This window comes from Cotesia glomerata, linkage group LG5, assembly GCF_020080835.1.
Source record: "Cotesia glomerata isolate CgM1 linkage group LG5, MPM_Cglom_v2.3, whole genome shotgun sequence".
In the NCBI taxonomy this organism is placed as follows: domain Eukaryota; kingdom Metazoa; phylum Arthropoda; class Insecta; order Hymenoptera; family Braconidae; genus Cotesia; species Cotesia glomerata.
This window is the reverse complement of record NC_058162.1, coordinates 387,878-412,577: the sequence shown is the minus strand read 5'-3', so window position 1 is coordinate 412,577 and position 24,700 is coordinate 387,878. Positions and strand designations below refer to the sequence as shown.

At 29.3% G+C, this 24,700-nt stretch overlaps 1 protein-coding gene and 1 long non-coding RNA gene across 2 annotated transcripts; both read left to right on the top strand.

Moving 5' to 3' along the window:
- The first annotated feature begins 3,846 nt into the window (after nt 1-3,846).
- On the top strand, nt 3,847-20,104 carry LOC123264963. Its single transcript, XR_006509460.1, has 2 exons — nt 3,847-4,246; nt 18,166-20,104. It is a non-coding gene; the product is annotated as an uncharacterized LOC123264963 (long non-coding RNA).
- On the top strand, nt 4,245-18,427 carry LOC123264962. Its single transcript, XM_044728509.1, has 6 exons — nt 4,245-4,371; nt 12,430-12,562; nt 14,310-14,452; nt 15,183-15,321; nt 17,327-17,441; nt 17,656-18,427. Exons 1-6 carry the CDS (start codon nt 4,308-4,310, stop codon nt 17,779-17,781), a joined length of 720 nt encoding a protein of 239 aa, XP_044584444.1. The 5' UTR covers nt 4,245-4,307; the 3' UTR covers nt 17,782-18,427.
- Nucleotides 20,105-24,700: the final 4,596 nt, after the last annotated feature.

Below are 24,700 nucleotides of genomic sequence, written 5' to 3'. Positions count from 1 at the left end.
GGTGTCACAAGCCCGAGAGTATTGTCGTAACGTGGAAATACGAGAAAACAAGCTTTTTTGATATTACCTCAATTTCTCTTGCTTTCTGCACATAACATAGTTACATCCTTTAGGTCGTTAAATCATTGTCTTTGTTCCACCTCCACTTACTGATATCTAAGGTGCTTCTGGAGCGGATATGTTAAAGCTTGAACAGAAAGTGGAGCTGTTCTTGCGATAATATATAAATGGATGGGTTGATAAATAGCCGAATAACTTCTGTTGGAATTTCACAAGTGAAAAAACCCCATCGTTCTTAACTGGTAAATAGATATATTGTCGGTATCTGGAAATAGACTATTTCTAACTGGATTCGTACCCTGATGTTTGTAAGTGGTTACCACCAGAAACTTGCCTCGTTTATCTCTTCGGCTACATTGCTACTCGATCAGCCACTACTTGAATAAATAATGAGACAGTCGAGCTTCTTTTTCGGCAAGTTTTAATGTACTTGAGGACAACCGATACCTATTTCACTCATACTATTAAAATTACAGTTAAAACTCTTATTTATTTTTATATTTTTAAACAGCCTTAATAATAATAAAAAATTGTTTCCACCTCCAAAACATCGTTAAAAAAACGAATAAAAAATTTTTCAATAACGCTAATTAATTTATTAACTAATAAAATAATTTAAAAAAGCTCTCTAGCTTGGAAGTGAGCTTTTTAAGAAATTCCAATGGTGATGCCAACATATTGTGTTTAATGATAAAAATAATTTCAATTACGGTTGAGCTTTTTTAGCAAATTTTTTACGCGAAGGCTAATCTGTCGAGCTGGACTGGTGTGTTAAGCTCATAAAACTTAACGAGTTTCGTTTTCTTTTTCCTCGGGTATAGCACATAGAACATACTACACAGACCAATACTGTTCAGTTGGCCTTGTGGCTTCACTAAAACCCCCATTATACCCCACGGTAACTATTATTTGGGCCGTTAAATTTTTTACAACTTTTCCCATACTTTCAGCTTACAACTTCCATCTATGTATCGATTCTGCATACTTTACACCAGGAATGTTATTTCTCTTCATAAAAACCCTTAAAATTTTCTTCACGAAAAAATTTTTAATTCAAAATTTAATAAAATTAATCCAATGAATAATAAAAATTAAAAAGAGAAATAATATGCATTTAATATATTTATAAATGGAAGCATAGCACTTGTCAGTACTCCTCAAACGTATTATGTAACAGCGTCGCACACTTTAAGCGGATTCGCCGCGCGTTGAGAAGATTCTCTGCCGTCTTGAAAAATAATGCCACAAAAAAAAAAAAAAAAAAAAAAAAAAAAAAATAAATATATTTAAAAAAACTTAATATAAATGATCGATAAAAAAAGGCTCCGGAAAATAAAATGTATTCTGTATAAAGAAGTCTTTAGAGAAAATCAGTAGTATATTCCTTCACACATTGAATTTTATTATTTTTATTTTTTTATTTCACTTTGCGTTCCTCCAGCTCTCATTTTTCCCTTATTTGCGTGACGGTATACACTAACTCGTCCTACTCGGAAAAAGCTCATTCGTAGGATAGGCTCCGGTATATAGAGCGCTAAAATTTTTCACAGATATACACGAAAGCGCACCCCCTTCACTCAACTCTTCTCTACCTTTCTTTCCTTTTTCTCCCCGGTCTCACTCTGTAGGGTGTAGGGGCCGCTACATCGGTACGTGTATGGAAATCGGAATACCATTTCATACTTTATTCTATTTCACAGAATATGCTCTATCGTCAATTCTACCGAAAACCGCTCAAATTTTTACTCCTTTATTCACAATCGCTTCATCCATCTCATCTATTGATTTCGAATTTGTAATCTTATGTGACTCCCACTCATAACTTATCCGGGTATTATTATCCTCTTTATCTTGATTGTATTATTTTTTATTAATGTTACTTTATTTTATTCACCTAAATTTTCTAAGAAATTTTTTTTTTAATTTCTTAATTAAGTTTTTTAAGTATTAAATTTTTCAATTTCTTAATTAATTAATTATTACATCAAAATGCTTTATTAATATTATTAATTATAAAAAAAAATTAATAATAACCTTAATTCTTTAAAATTAACTATCTACAAATAAGAAAATTCAGCGATCGTTCGCCACCTAGCGGATATTTTTAAAACTATTTTTTATCAAAAAATTATTCATGGTTATATAAAGAAATTTTTTGACAAAAAATTCTCTTTTAACCCATTCTGGATTTATTATCTCAAAAAAATCAACAGATTCTCGCTTTACTTCAAAGAATAAAACTTTTGATGAAATTTATTTTTTTCAAAATAAAAAAAATCATCAAAGTTAATTTTAATTGCCCAGCGAAGAATAAAATTCAAACTATCTCGATTCAGCCCTGGCTTATATTTAATTTTTCGCTTGATAGTAATGAAACCTCTTTATAAATGATAATGATTATAAATACCGTCAGAGTACTTGAGTCGGCTCAAATATTTATACAATTTTTACTCTGTTCTCGGTTCCGGTATTCCGCTCCACACTATTTAGACGAGAGGGTAAATAGACGAGAATATTTGTCTTTATTATATGTTTTATATGTTATATAATTCGCAGTCCGAGTTAGAGTGGAGGTTTATAAATTTAACTGGTGCGCGATTTTCGTATGAATTAATACTTTTCGCTTCCAGTCAGCATAAGCTGTCTCTCTGCTCGTTTAATCTCCACGGGATATGTATTTGCGTCCTTGAATTTAGCTCTGGGTTTTAATTCTTCCTTTTTTGATGAAACGGATGATTCCAACTATAAGAAAATTAGCTTGTGGTTCCTAAAGCGAGAGAATTTTTAGTTTTTGAGTCTCAAGCTTTTAAAATTTCTTACAGAAGCCACAATTACTGCATAAAATAATTAAAAATATATAAAAAGGTAATTAAAAAAAATTAATTTTCAGGGAAATATCAATTTGTTTAGCTAAAATTGACTAAATTTTGAAATTTAATAAAACAAACAAGTAAATATTTAGATTAAACCGAGAAAGCAGCGAAATAATGACAAATGTTAACATCTGTTTGCAAACAAATCAATTCTATATGGGTAGATTAGTTCAAATGGCAAGTAAAGCTGCTATTGACGTATTTATTTACGTCGGCATTAAATAATAATTGTATCGAAAATTGTTTTCATCGACGGATTAAATTATTAATTTGATGTTTGTTTTCACAGTCTGCTTTTGTCAAGCCCTTCGGTTATTAATTGTCACTAATTCATTGCATTTAATGTAACCGATGTTATTACAATCGAATTATTTAATTACATACTACAATAAATTATATAAAGATCAAATTAAAATTGAAAAATTTTTAACAGGAAAATTTACTCAAATTAAAAACAATTTTTTATTTTTAATTAAGGAAAAAATTTTTTAATCAAATTAAATTTACCTAAACTAAGGACAATTGTTTTTATTTCAAGAATTTTCCGTCAATTTTTCAATTTTTGGATCTGTAAGCCTTTTTTAAAGTAAAAGTTAGTTTAGACCTTTAAATCCTCGTAACTGTAATTTTACCATAACTCTCCTAAAAAATCAGTCAAATCTTCCCGTCAAGCCACAGAAAATGACTCTGGCGACCAGTTAATACATTACATAATTTTCTAAACCAATTCTGAAAGGCTAGATCACCACAATACATTGCCTTTTATTAATTTAAGAGAGAGAGAGAGAGTGCAAGTGACATTAATCGAAAACAAAAGCTGAAATTTAAATTACAATTAATGTATAAAAAAAAAAAAAAAAAAAGTCCATCTTAAAATCTTCTTATTAAAATATGATTAATTAAAAATTAAAAATAAATCAAGCAAACATATTCCTGAAATTTAAACAAACCTCACCTGATCAAGAAACAAAAATCCGCGTATGACGCGAGCACTCGCGGGGGGCATAAGAGGGAGAGAGAAGGGGAAAAGTACGCTGTAATTGTAACCGAGTTCCCCGAAGTGACCAGGAGACGGTGGCGTGAGCTCACTGCGCATGCGCAGACGCTAAAAGGATACCTTCAAAGTATAACCGCGAAAACGCGTGCTTCTCTACTTACTCCGAATAGAACGATTCAGTCGCGTATTGCCGGCCGTTCTGTATACAATATTACCGCCACCGGCATACTCTCCCTCTATTCAACAAGTACTTGGCTCTAATTAATATTAAATTCACCTGGAAGTTTATTTAAATTAAAAGTGGATTAAAAAAGTGGTTCTTTTTTTAAAAACAAAGCCGAGATTTTAAATAATTTTTCTTTACTTTCTTAATTAAAATGAAGAACATTGTTGAGACACCTCTCTCATGGTTCACTATCCTCCTGGCAGCATTTTACTCCCGTAAGTATTTTTAAATTACCAATGAAAATTTCCCTCAGTTATAATAATTAAAAATCAGGAAAGTTAATTAAAAACCGCGCCAAAAAATGGAGCGCAAAATTATGAGCTGTAAAAAGAAATAAATTTAATTAATAACTAAGTCTGTCCTTCCGATAGACAGAGGAGTGTTTACTAAAAGTGAATTTATGATTTGTTTACAACCTTGAGAAACTATTTTTGCATCTCATTCACTGCAGAGCATATTACATACGTCATAAATATGCGCATAATTTGTTTTATTTTTCAATTACATCAACGGCAGACTTAATTTTCCTTAAAACTCGGAAATTTTAAATACTCTGAATTAAAAGTTGAATTTTTTTTTAATTTTTAAATGCAAGCAACAAAATTTTGCAAACTGAATAAATTTTGGGGAAGAAAAAAGAGTTAAATATTCTCGAATAATCCGAAGACACGGATCGAGATGCGTTAGAGGGTCTCGTTGCGTGTCTGAAAATAGCACGCGTGTCTCACTTGAGTCACCACGTGGGCACGTCTCTTCCGTTACATCGTACGAGATGACGTATAAATTCGTGATTGGCTAAACAGATGGGCGTGCATCGCTGGCGCGTTTCTCGCAAATTTGTTCCCCTTTCTTCCCGACCCGCGAGCGGAGCCGCCGATACGGGTTCCCCTTCTGCTAATCACAGGCCTAAGACTACATTCTCGTTCTCGGTCTTGGCATCACATGTCTCAGTATAGTATGTGTGTAAGAATATTATGTTCCCACATGAAACTTTCCCACTGGGACATGCTTGCATCGACGGCTCTTGGCTCTTTTACTTTACTAAAGTAAAGGATTTATTTCATACATCAACTCCAGGACGTTTATAAGTATTAGCTGGCTAGAGGTTTTTTCGTTCTTTCGTCACTTTTAGATAACTCGGTTCGGTTCCATTCTTGTTCCTAAGGTGGTATATGGTAATGCTGGAGGTATGCTAGCTATGGGCAAAATTTATATCCAGTTGCTGTTGTCTTTTTCATGACATTGAAACCATTTTTTATATCACTTGATGGGACAGTGTCAATGCACTTGTATTCTATTCATACTACTATTCAGTCCAATTAGATAATAACTATTTAATTTTTTTTTTTTTTTTTTTTAATTCTGTACAATTATACATTAATAAAAAAATTTAAAAGCTTCAAAATAATGTAAAATTATTTTTTTTTAATTTGATTTTAAATTGAGCAGAAAAATTCTTAAATCAAAAAAAACTCTTTCTAATTTGAGTAAATTTTGTTTGATTCAAAAATTTTTTATTAAAAAAATTTAAAAGCTTCAAAATAATGTAAAATTATTTTTAAAAAATTTGATGATTTTAAATTGAGCAGAAAAATTATTAAATCAAAAAAATTGTTTCTAATTTGAGTAAATTTTGTTTGGTTCAAAAATTTTTTATTAAAAAAATTTAAAAGCTTCAAAATAAAGTAAAATAATTTTTTTTTTTTTTTTTTTATTAATAATTAATACTTAGATTTTTTAAAAATTAATTTATAAGAAAAAAAATTGCAATTTAAATTGATAAAAATATCAACTTAGTCATAGAAGATATATTAATAAAAAAATTAATTAAAAACATCATCAGATTGTTTTAACAAACAACTAATAGAGAAAAAAGATTAAAAATTTTGCAGTTAAAGTGTTTTGAAACTTGATAGCTGAATTGTTTAGTTTCACGGTCATCTGGGTTTTTTTTTTTTTTTTTTTTTTTTTTCGCAAAAAAATTCAAACAATAAACACTTATTTTAAATATTTTAAGTAATATTGAAAAATAAACTTTTAAAAATATAAAGGAATATTTGGCGTAAAAGCTCCAAAATTAAAATGCATTGAAAAGACATTTGTTTAGTAAAACCAATGAATAAATTCAAGAATTGGCTGGCAGTTTTTGTTCAATACCAACAGAGTAAAAGGCAATAAACTTTTTTTAAGAAAGTGATCAAGTTTAAGTGATATTAAGATTAAAGTCGCGAAGATAAAAGAACAGATGAATATTAATCGGGCGACGTCGGATAGAAGCTCGAGCAGTTAGATTTAATTGGGTACGCGTGAACAATTCGAGTGATATCAAGTGAAATTAAAAATAATGGAACCCAAGAGCCTAGTTTACTCTGTTTTACACAACTCTAGTATTTTTACCAGGCACATTTTATCCGTTCGCCAGAGAGAGAGAGTTTATTTCAATCTTATTCTCTTCACCCAAATTTGTTTTTTTAATTATGTCTTGTGATTTTTAATTTTTAAAAATGCTGAATGATTTTTTTCTTTATGAAAGTTCATTGTGTAACAAATGTAGTCACTAATAGTTGCGATTACGCTTGAAAATACTTGGCGACGTAATAGTGACGTAGATAAGACAAGTGTCTTAATCTTAATTTAAAATTGAAATAGACATTAACATTCATTTATGAAATTTTAAAGTTAGAGCGACAATTCTTGGTGTATTTAAATTATTTTACACTGATAGAAGGATTTTTTTATATTTAATCAAATAAAATTTTTTTTTAAATCTTAATAAATATTTTTTTAACTGTTTAGTTGATAAACATTTATTAAACACTTTTTATTTCTTTACAACTTGAAAAGATAAAAAATTTTCAATAGATAAGGTAAAATAATAGTTTTTTTAATGAAAAATGATAAAAAATAAAATAAAAAAAAATATTTTGACTCAAATTTTTTATCCTATTAATTAAAAAAATATGACACTGAAGTTAGCAGACGTCTAAAAATTTTTGATTTTTTTTATTAATTAAATTACAACTAAAAAGATATTTATAAAAAAATGCACTTATAGTATTTCGAGTTTTTTACATGTGAAATTTTTTTTTTTAATTGTTTAATTGAAATTTTTTCAATAAAAAATTTATAAAAATTTTAAAATGTCGGCTAACTTCATTTTCATAAAAAAATACCAAATATTTTTTCTATGTAAAAAATATTAATTAAAAATAAATTTATTAACAGTAAATAAAAAATATATAGCTATGTATAACGCAACGTTTGGCGACGTTGACCCTGCTCATATAATATATAATATATATCTTGGATAGAACATATAATAGAAACATACACCTTCTTAATTCAGCATCTCTTGGCTCAGCGTGCCAGTATGTCCGTCGCGTGACTTTGGGTCACGGTGCTTTGGCTTTACCAATATACCAACGACACGATTAACTTGCTATCGACAAATTAAGTACTAACGCCAGTACTTGTCACTCCAACATATGATAATTCCAAATTTCCGGCATAGCAGTACAAACCAAATACATATCCTTGGAACAAAACTAAATGAAAATTCAATTTAATCCTTCATTTTTCCGGCTCATCTATTTTTAAATCGAAACCGCGAGCAATCTAATACCTAGATTGGATTGAAAAAGGAACAAGAGGAAGAAAATTCTATATCTAATAAATGTATAAATCTAAATAAAAAAGGGCAGAGCAGAACGGCGACAAAAAGATTAAAGAACAGAATAGTGTAGGATTAATTGAACGCTGGTGGCGATCGCTTGTCGGTGAACGTACGGCAATACACATACACGCGCAAGTACCTACAAACACATCGAAGGAATCGTTTAAGTGTGCATTATATATATATTATATATTATATATCATAGTGCCGTCGATTAATTGTGTATTGTGAATTATTCTACATGCGTCACTGTTGACTGTTGACTGTTGACTGTTCTTTTTACAACAGGCCACCAGCCGCAAGGCCAGACCACTTCTCGAGTTTTCATTGGTCAGGTTTGCATCGTACGACGCTCCCGTTAAGTTGTGTAGTCTGTTATAAATAAATACACACTTAACTCTTGATTCTTTACTTTTAAATCTTTAGCTTCAGTCTTTACTCTCACATACATCTGTTTCAATACTATGCACACATGTACTGGTGTACCACTTGTGTTGTGTTGTATTGTTGTTATTGTTATTGCTAATACTTGGTGACGAATTCTCACGAGTTCTCACGTTTGCTAATTCTAAGCTCTTCTCACCTACGATTTGCCAGGTCACACAATACTCAATGCTCTAGTGTTTGTTAGCGATACCTCTAATGCTCAACTCAAACACTTTACTTCCTTGTTTATTTTAGTTATTTATTTTATTTTATCGATGTAAATTGTCGCTTTTTTAAAATAATTTATTATTATTATTACTAGCAAACTTTTTAGTCACTATGTGACTTGTCAACTAAAAATAAATCAAATTTTGCTTTATTAAATAAAGTTAAATTGCACTGTACTTTCTTAAATATTGACGATTTTAAAGATATAAGCTCATTTCGATGTTACACCCATCAAGAGCTTTCGTTTGAGTACCCACATGCATTTTTGATATATTTTACATATATACATATATATAATATATATAAATATATAAAATATATGAAAAATTGATGTGGGTACTCAAATGAAAGGTCTCGATGAGCGTAACATCGGGATGGGCTTATATCGTTAAAAATGTCAATAGTTCTCAAGATAGAAGGTCATTTCTTAATTATGTATCTAGAGATAGAGAATTTTCAAATGCAGCCTAAATATTTATTATCATAAATTGACTATTGGTGAGAGTGATATGAAACCTTAATAATATAGATTATTATTATTATTATTATTTCTTAATAGAAAATTTAATTCTCTTTAAAATGAATAATATAAACATAATAGACTTATTTTTACAAATTTCCAAGATTACACATATGCGAAAAATTTACACATATGTTCAAAAAGTACATGTAGGAACTTGTTTTAAAAGAGAAGTTCAGTCTTTTAAAGATCAATACGAATTTTAAGGATAATTTTTATACAGTCGACGCTCTCTGTATTTGACCACATTCTTCCTCTGTATTTGACGATTTTACACAGCTCTTATGGACAAGGATGAATCAAATACAGAGAATGGTCCTGTACGGGCGAGTCAAATACAGAGAGCGTTGACTATATTTTTGTTAATAGATAAATAATAATTATCTGGATGGAATTCTCAAGAGAAAATACGATAATTATCGACTGTACTGAAGTAATATCACCAGTTGCGAATAATTATCAAAATTAAACAGTTCCATTACTCAAAGGAACCGGGAACGGTCCGCCTGGATCCCACATTTAAAATCTTAACTCCTTTTTCCGTGGATTCGCAAATGCAGAAGAGAATTAACTAACGACCGAGCGTAATTTCTATCCCGAGGGTGCTATAACCAACGTAGTCCATTTTCGAAAATGACCATAAATTTATAGAACCCGGACGACCATATGGAGTTTGCTCACCATGTTAGTAAATTCATTTTACCGAGTAATGTATTATATTATATTATATTATGCGTTACATTTAAAATAAATATGTATAACCTTTCTTTCCTCACGGAGTAATTTCATTAAGCATAATTATCAGCCGTAAAACAAACTTGGGAAGTAAAAAAAAAAAAAAAAAAAAAAAAAAAACCGTATCATATCATTATACATATGGATTATATTCTATAAAATATAAATCCATTGATGTTATATCACGATAACAGAAATATGAATAATTTAAATACGAAATAATTAATATAGTTAAGCTCTGTAATTTATTATAAGCGGCTTTATACAACAATGATTCATTATTCTGGTAATATTGTCACAAAACTAACTTTATTTTATTAGATTAAAATCAATTTTATTTAATCAATTACTGGGACAATAGTCGACATATAATTTAATTTCAAATTATTTTGGCTTATCTTCAGATTCGGCGTATTATTTTAACGGGTAACTACTACCACGTGGGCATATGCATAATGTAATACGAGAAATAATTAATATTTACGATAAAATGATAATCATTTGCCGTTGCTGTGATTTCATTGGATATTGATATTCATTCGATATCTACGAAACTCCGCTCTAATTAATGCATATTATTTAAACAGATTTTGCGGGTGTTGAATTAATGGTATTTATAATCTCGGATTGACTGGCTAAATTATATCATGAATTTGTTTATTAAACTCAGCTTTAATTTGACGAGATTCTTCTCATTATTTACGGATAAATTAAATCATGAGCGCTTTATGATTATTATTATTAAAAAAAAAAAAATATAATTTAATACCGAATAATCATCTAGTCCTTCTAAAAATGGTCATAACTTCTAAAGTATTAATCTTATTGAAAAAACATAAGACCAAAATTGTAGCTTAAGGAATTTCCTACAAAAAATCTTTTCATTCTATAGACTTATCTTTAATATTTTAGGAAATACAATAAATAATTATTATCACTCCTCAAATATTGATTTTAAACGATAATTATTATCATGATGACTAATATTTTTATTTTAATTAAATAAAACTATATTGTAAATTTTATTTTTGGTAATTTTATTAAATTTATTATCAAAGTATAAAATTATTCATATATATTTGTATGAATTTCAATTTTAATATAATTAAATCTGACTGCAAAAGGAATCCGGTCGGAAAATTACATTGTAAAAAATATTGACAGAAAAATAATTAAAATTTTGTTTTAAAATAAAAATAAATTAATCAACATATTGTTATTAAATGCCAGTAATTACAATATTAAAATAAAAGTATTTAATTTCCATTAGAAAAATATAAATTGCCCTCGTTAATCATCGGTAAGTAATTAAAATAGAGGGACGCATCGTTTTACAGCAATCGAGGATAATGAGAAATATTTATTAGTATTGAATAAAAACAAAATATTTACCGAAGTGACTGACAATAGCGAGGGAATTTAATTAAGGTAATTCGATAACGCAATATCGAATGTCCAATTCACTGTACAATCCATAATTTAACCAATATATATATTTATTGACGGGCTCGCAATGCCTTAACACAAATGATGACTGACTTTGTAAGTTATATTCTAAAACATTTTTCCGCGATGGATCTGGAATGGATCGCATTTGAGAGGAAGTGATGTCTTGGGGAATATTTCACTGGAATAAAGTTTAGTTTGAACATGGTGGATAACTTGAAAGTAGATTTATGTCGAAAGCTCAGGGTAGAAACTTGTGGTTCGATATCCGTCCAGTACGTTGGTAATTTCGACAAGCTGTAATTGAATTTAACAATCCTCTGAATCGGACAGGATTTCCATTGAATTTGTAAATCATGATTGATCAACCGGTTAATTTATCCCTTATAGATCCAACTTCTTTTATAATTTCCTTCAATATTTCTTTAAGAATTCTTTTTAATTTTTCTTACATAATAATAATATTAAAAATATTTCAAAAGTTATTGTTAAATTTATAGTAACTATTGATTTTTTATTTTTTACTAATTAAATTTACTAATATTGAAGATAGCCTTATAGTATAAAAACATTAATTGTAGGAAATTTTTTAAGCTACAATTTTGGTCTCATAATTTTTTGATAAAATCATTATTTTAGAAATTATGATCATTTTGGACTAAATAATATCTTTATATTTAATTCAAAAATTTTTTTTTTAAATAATAATAAATTTTCCACAAATATGAATCCTGAAATTAATAAAAATAATTCTATCATATTTACATTTATTTTAAACAGAATGAAAATTTCTTTTGATAAAAAAAAAAAAAAATTAAAAATATTCTTTATACGATGAAGTATATTGGATAAATTAATTAACTATAAAATATGTTTTACTGGCTTTTATCTCTCAAACATCCAATTATCTCATCATCTATTTACCAAGTATGTTCACGTGCATTTTACTTTTTATTTGAACTCATCGTTAGTTACGGTAATCCTTTTGATCTATCAAAAATAAAAACCTGAGCAACACACTGAAGTAGATAAACTCGAGATTGGTCAGACGTCTGAAATGTTCATTTAACTGCCCGTAATTCCTTGCCAAGATGTTTCCCTTTTTATCATTATTATTTATATAACTATTTTTTAATTAAAGCAATTTGATAATAAAAATAATAATAATAATAATAACCAGCAATTATCTTTTATTTAATAACGTTTGACTATTTTTAATTTATTTTTTGTCGATTATTGTTACAGTGCTGGCGAGCTGTCGAGGGCACGAGTGCGGCCAGGAAAATCTTCTGAAGTGCGCTAGACCACTTGGAAAAATTACAAATAACAACAATCTAGGATTTGTCACCACTAAAAGCGAACTTCAAGCGCTTTGCCCGTGAGTTTATCTTTTTTTTAAATATCCACCGGAGATTTGTAGTTCGGTTTTAATAATTGACGTTAAACCGTGAGATATTGCAGTGTTATTTTTAATTGTTAAATATTGCTTGTAAATTTTATCTATTTAGGAACTAATGGAGAATACATCTATGTGTTATGTGTTATTTGTTATTCGTTGTATATAGCACTGGTTTGTAATATAAATTGTCGAGGATTGACCGTAAAATTGGAATCGTATCCGAAACGTTATCCGACAGTTGCAATATCGTGTAGATTTACTTTTACCATACACGATGACGGATTACTCTATAGTTGATTTATTCTGTTTATTTTCGGCGAGCAGTTTGTGGCTTTAATTGTCTCTGGATTTAATTAACTTTTCGATAGCTTTCGTGTTAATTTTTTTTTATAATTCTAATATAAATATTCATTCTTAAAAAAATTAAACTAATTGATTTAATAATAAACTAGCGATCATGCAGTCACTATGTGACTGCCGTGACTTGTGAACTATAAATAAATACAATTTTGCTTTATTAAATAATAAATTTTGTTAAATTGCACCGTACTTTCTTAAGTATTGACGTTTTTAAAGATATAAGCTCATCCCGATGTTACACTCATCAAGAGCTTTCATTTGAATACCCACATGCATTTTTGATATATACATATATATAATATATATATAAATATATAAAATATATGAAAAATTGATGTGGGTACTCAAATGAAAGGTCTCGATGAGTGTAACATCGGGATAAGCTTATATCTTTAAAAATGTCAATAGTTCACAAGATACAAGGTCATTTTTTAATTATGTAGAGCATTTTCGAATGACAGCATAAATACTTATAATAAATTTCTTTAGTCTTAATAAAAAATGAAATAATTTTACAGTACCTTTAAAAAAATAAAAACAAAAGCTAAATAGCTAAATTACAAAATTACTGTCAAGTGTGTGCTTAAAATAATCAAGGGCCGCAAATGGGGCATAAATGAATTCTTCGCTCATTATCCTCACACCAGTTTATATTAAAGCAAAAAAACTTTTTCCGACAAACAAACACATACATTAATACAACTGCAGAGCTGTAGACGATTAATTAAAAAGACTAGAGCACCATTAACTCTTGTTAACAAGTTTGACCATCTTGCTTCATTATACAAGTGCCGTGACGTAAGGTGAAGGTATAATAAAGCCCTTTTCCTGAAAATAGAAACTCTGTAAGCTGTAGAAGTCTAAGTCTACTTGAAGAGCTGGCCACTGGTGCTCCAGTTAAGATCGAGTCAACATAATAGAAAACAGACAGCAGACAACAGAGAACTGATGCTGAGTGGTTCGCAGTCAATTTCCCCATAGTGCTGTTCCATCTTGTAGCTTTCGTCTAAGTACCCTCCTCCACCCAGTAATATTAAATTTTGATGATGGCTTGCTAAATAGACTCCACTTGTAATCATAATTATAATTATAATTATTACTATGATAATAATTAATATTAATATTCCTATGGACGAATTTTTGACTAATTAAACAAAGTACGTTTAATGATGGCTTGCTAAATAGACTCCACTTGTAATAATAATTATAATTATAATTATTACTATGATAATAATTAATATTAATATTCCTATGGACGAATTTTTGACTAATTAAACAAAGTACGGGGAAACTTTGAAAGTAACAAGTTAACTTTGTGACTTTTATAGAGGGTAAAAATTTGAAAATGGTTATTTAATGCTTTCAGGGATTTGCAGTCGAGCATGAAGTGCATAAACTCTTACACCAAGAACTGCATGCCGGAGAACCAGAGACAAAATTTCAACTCGCTGTATCAGGGCGTTAATATCGCGATAAAGGAGCTCTGTCAAGACGGGAGCTATCAGGATGGTAAATATTACATGTTTCATTTGGTGATAGTGATAATTAAATGGTGGATGTGTCTTTAATATGATGTCTGATGTCGCTCGGGTTAGTTTGCTTTGCCAAAGGATCAAATTAGTGAATGGAAACTGTGTCCATAATCTATTCTCGGAGTCCCGAGCTGCTAATCTTCCGAGTGCTGAATACATTATCCATCAGCCAAAAAGCTCCGACCCTTCGCTAGTCGCTATTCGCCATTCACCAAGTTAGTTCGCGTGTCTTATCTCCCTTGTAATGGCTATTGAGTCTTATCGTTCCTTTGATTATTTTACACTGATTGAGATAACGAGGGGTAATTTAATCAGACCTATTAATAATTCAATTTCTCTTGATATTTTAAAAAAAATCAGGAATTATAACAAATGACTTTAAAAATAAATAAGCCAATTAAATATTAAAAAATCCTTTGATCGGTATAAAAATAAAAAAGTTACAACAAAGCGTATAAAAATAAAAATAACGATGTTTATTTTAAACAATTGTACTCCCGTCCGTGAAGCCCAAGTTACCATTTTGTTTAATAGTTGCAATTGTAATTGATGGAACTTTTAATGAAGCTTCAGCCCATTACATGGAATGCAATCAAACTCAATTTCCAGCATTTTAAAGAGGGATAAAAATTTTAACGAATGACTATTAATTGTCTGAGTACTTTTACGCGTTTTATTTAACAGCATGTATGATTTGTTTGTTTCAGCTTTTCTAAAGCATGCACCGTGTATGCAAAAGGTCCAAACCGACTACGAGCTCTGCTCAAAGAGATATCAACAGTCGGTAATTGAGTTGGAGTCCAAAAACACAACAAAATCTTCAGAGAACGTTAAATCTGTGTGTTGGTGAGTCTTGATTTTTATTTAAATAATAATTATTCATTTATGCTTCGTTGGAATTTTTTTCAATGGAATTTTTCGACCGGATACCTTTTGTAGTCGGATTTAATTATATTAAACTTGGAATTTATCTGTTATTAAATATGTAAATACTTTGATGGAAAATTTAACGCAATTACTCGGGACAAAATTCACCAATATCATTTTAATTATTTGGGCAATAGTGAAAATTAATAATTATAATCAAATTATTTTCAAAATCAATACTTTTTTTAACGCAACGTTTCGCAAATATAAACAAAATCAAATATTGTACATACCAAAATATACAATATTAACATTGTTATCCTTTGAATAGTAAATAATATTTATAATCAAGGAGCTGATACACTAACACGAATAATAATAATAATAATAATAATAATAAAATTATTGAAATGATAATATGTTATCAAAACTAAAATATGCATATGAATATGAAAAGGAGCCTTGACACTGTGTCAAGTATCGGCTGGGACAATAATTTCCATAAATAGGAATTAATAATATCGTTATCGTTTATGCGCCAGGGCCTTTTGTGTCTAACTAATTACCATTATTTATTGCGTCAATGCCCACTCTGGGAATTCCCATAATAACACACACGGTTATTCGTTCCTCCGTGTGTTCGTATGTTCAATTCTTCGGATTACAAAATACAAGATTACATTAAAACAGCGGAGGAGTAGAGTCTATTTGCCAGTCGGCAGGCGGGAGGCGGGAGGAGAAAAAGGTAATAACGGATTTTGTGCTGCGCATAATACGCGTACTCGTGAATTATTTCGGAAATTCCAGCACAGGTACAGTGTTCGCACATCCAGTTGTTATTTCTTTTCCTTTTATTTAGTTTATTTTTTCGCTCGCTCGCTCGATTCTATACCGGCAATAGTTATCCTAGTGGCCAGCTCGTGAGTAGGATCCTCCTCCATCCTCTATCCTGCATCGTATCCAGTGAATGTCGGAAGGGAAACGAGTTCAAAAGCTGCAGTAGACCGTAGCACAGATAGGCTAATGACGTTACATCCTCAACTGTACCATCCAGCTACGACTCGACACATTCCCGCGGGAAAACTGGATACGAGTGTTAGGAGTGTTCGTAATGAATATATACAAAATATACAAAACGAAAAGATAATATCACCCGTTGTTGCTTCGTATATACTATTTTCCTCAAAATTATATTTCACTTCCTCTTTATCTTTTATCATTTTATTCTTTCACTCTAATTGTTTTATTTTAACTTTATTGCGTTGTTCCATCACTCTGCTCTTGCTTAGTATAATTTATGATATTTAACTTACTCACTCTTGGAATTTTTTCCTGTCGTCAAAATTTTTACATTTAATAAAATTTTGCTTTATTAAATAATGACTTTTGTTAAATTGCACTGTACTTTCTTAACTATTGAAGTTTTTAACTATATAAGCTCATCCTGATGTTACACTCATCAAGAGCTTTCATTTGAGTACCCACATGAATTTTTGATATATTTTTCATATATACATATATATTTTAAAGATATAAGCTCATCCAGATGTTACAGTCATCAAGAGCTTTTATTTGAGTACCCACATGCATTTTTGATATATTTTTCATATATACATATATATATGAAATATATGAAAAAATCATGTGGGTACTCAAATGAAAGCTCTTAATGAATGTAGTGTCAGGGTGAGCTTATATCTTTAAAAATGTCAATAGTTGACAAGATACAAACTCATTTCTTAATTATGTACCTAAAGATAGAGAATTTTCGAATGCAACCTAAATATTTATCATCATAAATTGACTATTGGTGAAAATGATATGAAACCATGAAAAGGAATAACTCAAGGTCAAGACTTTTCCAGCGATACCAAATTTCACCATAAAAACCCATTTTATCATATAAATACACTGGCCGCAAAATTTTGCTTATTCTCTTATTAATATAGATTAATAAAAAAAAAATTAAACAATTTTGTTTCAGTGCATTCCGTGAATTTTTGGCATGCTCGCATCACACAGTCCGAAGGAAGTGCGGCGAAGAAACAGCAGAATTCACAAAAGACTTTCTTGACCGAATGTCGAACTCTCTAATTAAGGTAAGCTCGACTGGATTGTCTCGAATCTTTCACAACGTAAAACCATCCTCAGAAGTAATTAAATAAAATTCAATCAAACGTAATACAGAGTAGAACTTGTGCAGTTATTCTCATCTTCAACTCGTTACTTAAACTAAATTAAATTGAACCCAATTATATTAAACTCAACTTCAATTACTTAACAACAATCTTTTGTCTGTTTTCTGTTTTACAGATGCACTGCTCGCTCTACACACAAAGTGAGTGCATTGTCTCCGGCGCCGCCACCACCTCCCAGGTACGAATTATCACCCAATTGACGACGGTCCTTCTCCTAGCCAGCCATTATTTATTCACGTAAAAACAACCGGTCCAACGCGCTTGGTCGTGTTGAGACGGAAGCATAAGTGCCTTTGCTCTCCGTTGTTTCTCCATAGACTCCACTCAAAGGAAATATTAATTAAATATAAATATATATACTAATTCATCATCAACATTATCATTATCATCATCATCGTCGGTGAATTTACAAGCACAGACGGTCTTTGTAATATTCAAGTAAAAACGTTACGAAACAACGGTTTTGTGACTGCATAGTTAATGAAGATTGAATGACTGAGCACCGTATGTTATAGAATAGTTTTAAATTTTTCCGTGTAGATAATATTATCATACTGAGGGAGGTTGAAAAGTTTTAAGATTAAAATAGAAAAATTTGGTTAAATTTTGGGCATTTTTATAACAGTATTTTATTTATTTTATTTCTTGACAAAGAATTTGAATTTTAGTCGCTTGGAACAATATTTAATATTATTAGCTAGGAAAATTACGATCAATGTTGTTTTGATAGTTAAATTTCAAATTTTAAACCAAAAAAATTACCCCAAAAAAACCAAATTTTTCTTTAAAAAATAAATTAATTTTTTTATACATATTTTATGTTTTCGATATAAATTTTTTTTTTAATTGATAATATCAAGAATTTATCTCAATATATAAGCTATCATAAACAAAATAAATGAGTCGAAAACAGATGAGGTGGAATTCGCGAACTGCTAAAGGTATAGCAATCCTAACAAAGATCAGCAAAGTTTGCTCCCGTAAGCAAACAATTCGAGCAATGTTCACTTGTCGGTTAGTTAAATCTAAACTGTTGTATGACTTATATATATATATATCTGTACATAGTTTATCATAATAATAATTGTTGATTGAAGTAATAACAAATTATAATTTAAAAGAAATATTTATCGACTATACTTATTCATAGTACGTGTTCGCTCTTCGATTCTTCATCCGCTGAATGTAAACTTTATTTAAAGTTTTACTTAAGATCGTTATATTATAGATGTACATATACATACAATTACATACAATTAATTAAAAAATAAAAGTTATTCTAGTGGTCGAGTTAAGTTCTGTGCACACCCCGACCGCTTTAACCGCCATGTGCTCAAAAATTTCGTTAAGTTTGCATTTAGGAATATTTTATAATTAAACTATTATATTTATGAAAAGCGAATATATTTATATCAAAGTATTGTTTTGTCTTTCGCTGTAAAAATAGTATGGATACTCTTTCTGGTGATTGTTCTCATGAAAATTCAGCTCACCGTTGTCTCGGTTTGTTTTATTGCCGAGTTGATTCAAGTTTCTTAAAAGCTCTCAGTCTTAGTATTGCTGCTCTTTATCTCAGAACTCTTAAATGAGCCATCGATTCAGGCCAAATTTTTAAGTAACAATTTTTTTTATGAATCTCAACTCGGTTTAATTTTTTATACATTTATTATTAAATTAAATTAAATTTATTTATACACAGGAGCAAACATTTGATATTTCATCGAAAAAACCCAATCAAAATTTCTCGAGTTACTGCGCATGCGTCGCCGCCATTTCACGCGCTTCGCCATTTGCTTTTAAACACGAAAAAACGTTAAAAAGCTGTAACTGACGGAAAAACAATTATTTTTTTACTTTTGAATGAATTAGACTTAACAGTTTGCTCCTCAAAATTGCATCGAAGATTTTGATCATGAAAAAAGGCAAAATAAGTGATGATTATAAATTATAAATTATAAATTATAGGTAAATATTTTTTGTAACTTATTTAAAATTAAAGAAAGTTTACTGTTAAATAGAAAGGTTTTTATTTGTTTTGTTTAAGTTAGATTTTTATAAGAGTATGAAAGACTTGATTAGAAAAAGATGCACATAATAATATCTAATTGTTAAAAGTTAAAACCGTCGTATATTTAAATTTTAAGTAGAAAAATGATCCGTAGCTTAAATTTTGCCTCAGGCATAAAATATTGAGTATTATTGTAAAATATTATACAAGTATCCTATTATTATTTATAAATAATTATTTTATTTAATGTAATATACATGTTTACCGTTTACTTTCGCCAGAGTCTAAGAAATATAATAGAACACTAGTGTAATAAATAAATAAATAAATGGATTTTGGGAAATGTAAACAGATAAATAGACGTGAATGTGTGTTGATACATGTAAATGTATATGTATACAGTATTCATCGATCTAAAATAATTTATTTGTATTATAGCTCATTGAAATAATTAAATTGTAAATACTTTAGATATTCAAAGTGCTAATATGTCTTTCGATGTAGATTAGTACCGATCAATGTAATTGATAATAAAAAATAATTAATATCTAAAAAATTTTCTTTTTATTTTTATCCAACCTTTCACACTACAAAATTTTGCGTCACTACGTCAAAAAACTTAATGTTAAAAATTTTTGTATTAAATATTTAACACTTTTATATGTAAATTTAACACTTTGGCTGCCCAATATTAAAACACAGTAACTGCAAAATTTTTATACCTGATCTTTTTTTTAGTATTGTCGCATTTTTTATCACTTTTACACCTTAATTTCAAGTATTTTTTCTTAAAAATATTTATATTTAACTTAAGTATTTTCTATTCATAAATCAAATTTGTCATCAATTTGGCGGGCAAAATATTTTTTAATAAGAAAAATTGAAAAAAATTTTTAAATGTTAGTTATTCTGTTAAATCAACACAAATAAGAAGTGTTAAAAATTTAACATAAAAATTTTTTGACGCAATGATGCAAAATTCTTTATTATGTTATTTTTTCCGTGCACGATAATTTAAATCATTAAATCTAAGCTTGTACTTCAATCAAAAAATGAATGAATAAAACTTAAGATTTGAGAAATACGGATTACGATTGATATTTCGAGATCCTCGAAACTTGAAGCGATCCGTAATTGGGTATCCAAGGCTTTTAATGGGCTCGTAGAGTAGCTAAATCATTAAGTTCAAAAGCGAGCTTATTTGCGATTATGCATCCACACGTTTTCTCTACTAATGGCCAAGATGGATTTATTTGACGGTTAAGTTTTGTGATAAACATTCCTGTATCTCTTTTATCAAACCAAAAAAATTAAACCGCTGTGAATTTTTAGTCCATTTACGTTGGAAACATTTTGCTGCGGTAGCAGGTTGTTTTTTTTTTTTTCCAAACTTGTTTGAGAGATTAAGTAATTAAGAAATTACAAATAAATACAGTGGTTGCGCTTTATGGGATTTGTTACTTTTTAAAAGTTGCATAATTAATTCCTGCAGAGAGAAAATTTGGTAATTTTTTGAGAGCTTCGCCACCACACGTGTGTTATATTTGGAACAGTAATTCCGATGAAAGGTCTTCGAGCTGATATATTGATTGAATATCCTCGTAAGCTTTCGGGTTGCGCCTTGATCTCAAGGGATAGGATCGTGACCAATGATTAACTCGATTTCCCAGTGCGCAGTCGATTGTCGTATCGAGTCCTTGAGTGCTGTACAAAGCCACACCCGAGGCCAAGTATCCTCTTCAAACTATCTACTCCACCGGTTAACTCGAATCCGTCGAATGCCTGAGGGAGGAATACCGAGAAATTCACCGTACAGACCAAAGGATACCCCAGACCGATCCAAAAAATTTCATTATTTTCTTATTATATTAACAGAAAATTTTCTGTGCTTCTATTCAAGTTCCCTTTTATAATTACGTCCTTTGACAACATGGTACTCGTAAATTGTTTATTAATTTGACGTATTTTAGTAAATTTTTGTCTTGTAGTTGAATAATTTATTAGTTGTTACAAAGCGGAGATTCTATTATCATTGTTTTTATTTTAATTTACCAAGTCAGAATTTTTTATTCAGCATAAAATTTTCACTAAGGGTGAATTTCGTTTGTGCTTAATGAAAATTAATGGCCGTGTGCATTTCTGGGTAGAATGAGATGGGAATAACAGTCATCCGGCTGGGCAGGTATGATTTAATGCGAGTCTCCTGCTTTTCTCATCCTCTTTCTCCACGAAGGTGTAAATTAAACTTTAAATTCATCGTAGATATAATAATAATAATATTATTTTTGTTTAAGATCAATATTTTAGGTTTAATCATTTTTTATAGTGATCACTATTTAAATTAAGTGATTATATCTCTGAAAATATTGAAGATTAGTCTAGAGTACAAAAATATTTTTTTTAGCTTTTTTAATAAAAATTTTTTATCTAAGAAAAATAAAACAACAACTAATGTACTAATTTAAGTATGTCAATAAATAAAAAATTTTTTAAGCTACAATTTTAGGTCATAATTTTTTAATAAAATTAATATTTCAGAAACTATGAGCATTTTTTTAGAATAACTAGATTGTAATTTAGTATTTTATTCAAAAATTTTCATTTTAAATAATAATAATCCGCTCTTTTGTTCGTAAGAAACTTTTTTTATTACGTTACTTAAATTTAATAAAGTTAATCGCAATAAGGTAATTCAGAGTAATGGATTTAATGCCCGGGTAATAGAGCCTGAAGAAAATAGATGAAAAAAAATAAAGGGGCATTGAACAAGTGGAATTATTATAAGCAAGATAAATTATCTTATTGAATCACCAAGAAAAATATATAAGAGGGTAATGGAAGCTTACCGTTTAATAAATTCCAAGGAATCACAAGTATCTTACACTATCAATTGATTTCAATTTATCTAATAAGCGACTTTTTCAAGCACTACTCAAATTTTACATAATGACAATTTTTTTTTAAATAAAATTTTCTCATTAAATTACAGAAACTTGCAATCCTTTTTTGTCGGTTATTAAAATTTTCCAAGGCTGGAATTAAATGTTTCATTAATGCAGGATAAATTCTCAAGAAAAAGCATCAGACTGCTTGAGTACTACTTATAATTTTCCATTACTCATTATTATTTAAGTTCTTACATTAAATCTCAGCTCATTGGAAATTTCTTGCCTTAAAACCAAACTACTGAAATGTCAGTAGAATAATTTAAAACATCGACAGTATAATTATAAATAGATAAAAAATTTTATTGATGAAGATAAAATATAATTGAGCTTTTTAGAGCTTTAAATAATGAATAGAAACTATGTGTGGTTAAAAGTTACATAATATTTCCATAAATCAAAGTGATATATTGGAATAGTAATAGGATGAAACATAACTGTAATAACTAGTGTATGATTGTTGTAGTTATATCAATAATTAATTAAAACTACAGCTACTTAAACCGGAGAAACTTGTAAATGGGAGTAATGGCGGAATTTAGTTAAAGATAAATATAACCACTTTCCAGTGTAAATGTTGTGTTTATAGTAGTAGCAGCAGTACCGGCAACGGCAATGGCAAAGGGTGACCGGTTGATGTTGCTAAAAGTTGTCCATTCCAAGCGATTAACGCTGTTTGCTGCACTGCAGCAGCTGGACGCTCCTCCGCTTTTGCCAAACATTTAAACAGTTTGCTAACATATCATCACCGGTAATCTACCCGAGTTTTTTATTTAACTTTATTCTTCCTAATATTAATATTCACATTCATTTAAACAATTATAGTTTTGTAACTTTACACAGAGTTAGAATAATCCGATGGAAAGTCCGGAACTATACTTGAAAATGACGTTTTGGATGTCAAAAATTAAATTTATCATTTATGAGCTCGGAAATAAAATACTGGCTTTAATTATTAAATTTTATAATTTAAAAATTATTTTACATTGCATTATTTGCAGTTATTATGTAATTGGAAATGTTGCGTACGGAATCGAGTTACTCGTACAATTCCGCTAAATATTTTTTAATTATTTTTAAATTAATATTAAAAATAAAAAAATTCTGAATTAAATATCAAATCATAATCTAGTATTTTAAAAATGGTCATAACTTCTAAAATAATAGGTTTATCGAAAAATTTTCAGACCAAAATTGTAGCTTATAAAATTTCCTACAGAAAACGTTTTTATACTACAAGGCTATCTTCAATATTTTGGGTAATACAGTGACTTAAGGTAGTACTACCGTTACCACAACAGTCAAATCATAAAACCTAACCTTATTTGATTAACGAAGTAAATTTCCCTATACTAAATCACGTTGGAGAAAGAGAGACAGAGAACAGAGATAAATTTTGAATGTTTTTTTATTAATAAATATTCTCATATTCTTGGAAACCATACTGATTATTATTAAATATGTTCTAGATGTTATTTTCTCTCGTTGTCTTGATTTTTATAAAAATCTGAACGTCCAGTTTTGTGAAATAAAATAAAGTCTGTGATTCTCCATAAGGATCAATGGTAAAAGCAAAAATATGTAGATATTAATATCTTTTTTTCAGGACTTGCTCAGGTTCCAAAAATTTTACTGCTTAATTATGATATTATTAAGTACCAATATGCCAAATTTCATTAAATTCTGAACGTCAATTCTAAAACCAGTAGCACTACCTTAAATAGCCACTGTAATGAATTATTATAAGATATTAATTAAAAATATTATTATTATTATTATTATTATTGTCGAATAGAAATTAATAAAGTCAGACGAAAATTCGTCACCGAAATTGCAGCCTACGGCAAACAGTAAATCTATCGATAGCTACCAATTGATGAAACGGATGAATAACGCAGTTATGGTTACTCGAGCGTATATTCCGATAGTACTAGTTATCCAGGATATCTCGGGCGAGTGCATATGCGAAAATGAATTTCTTTCAACGGTCCATATGATTGCATTTCACGTATACGAGCGCGGGAGCCTCGTCTATGTAAACTGAATAAACGTTAAAGTACGTTAAAGAACATCAAAGTTAAAATAAAAATACTTTTTCCTGCCGGCTCGTAATTCCATTTCGGTGCGCAATTAAAAATAGTTCATCTTACGATCCACAATTTTTTAAAACTTCCGTAACTTTCTCACTAGATCATCAAATTTTTATA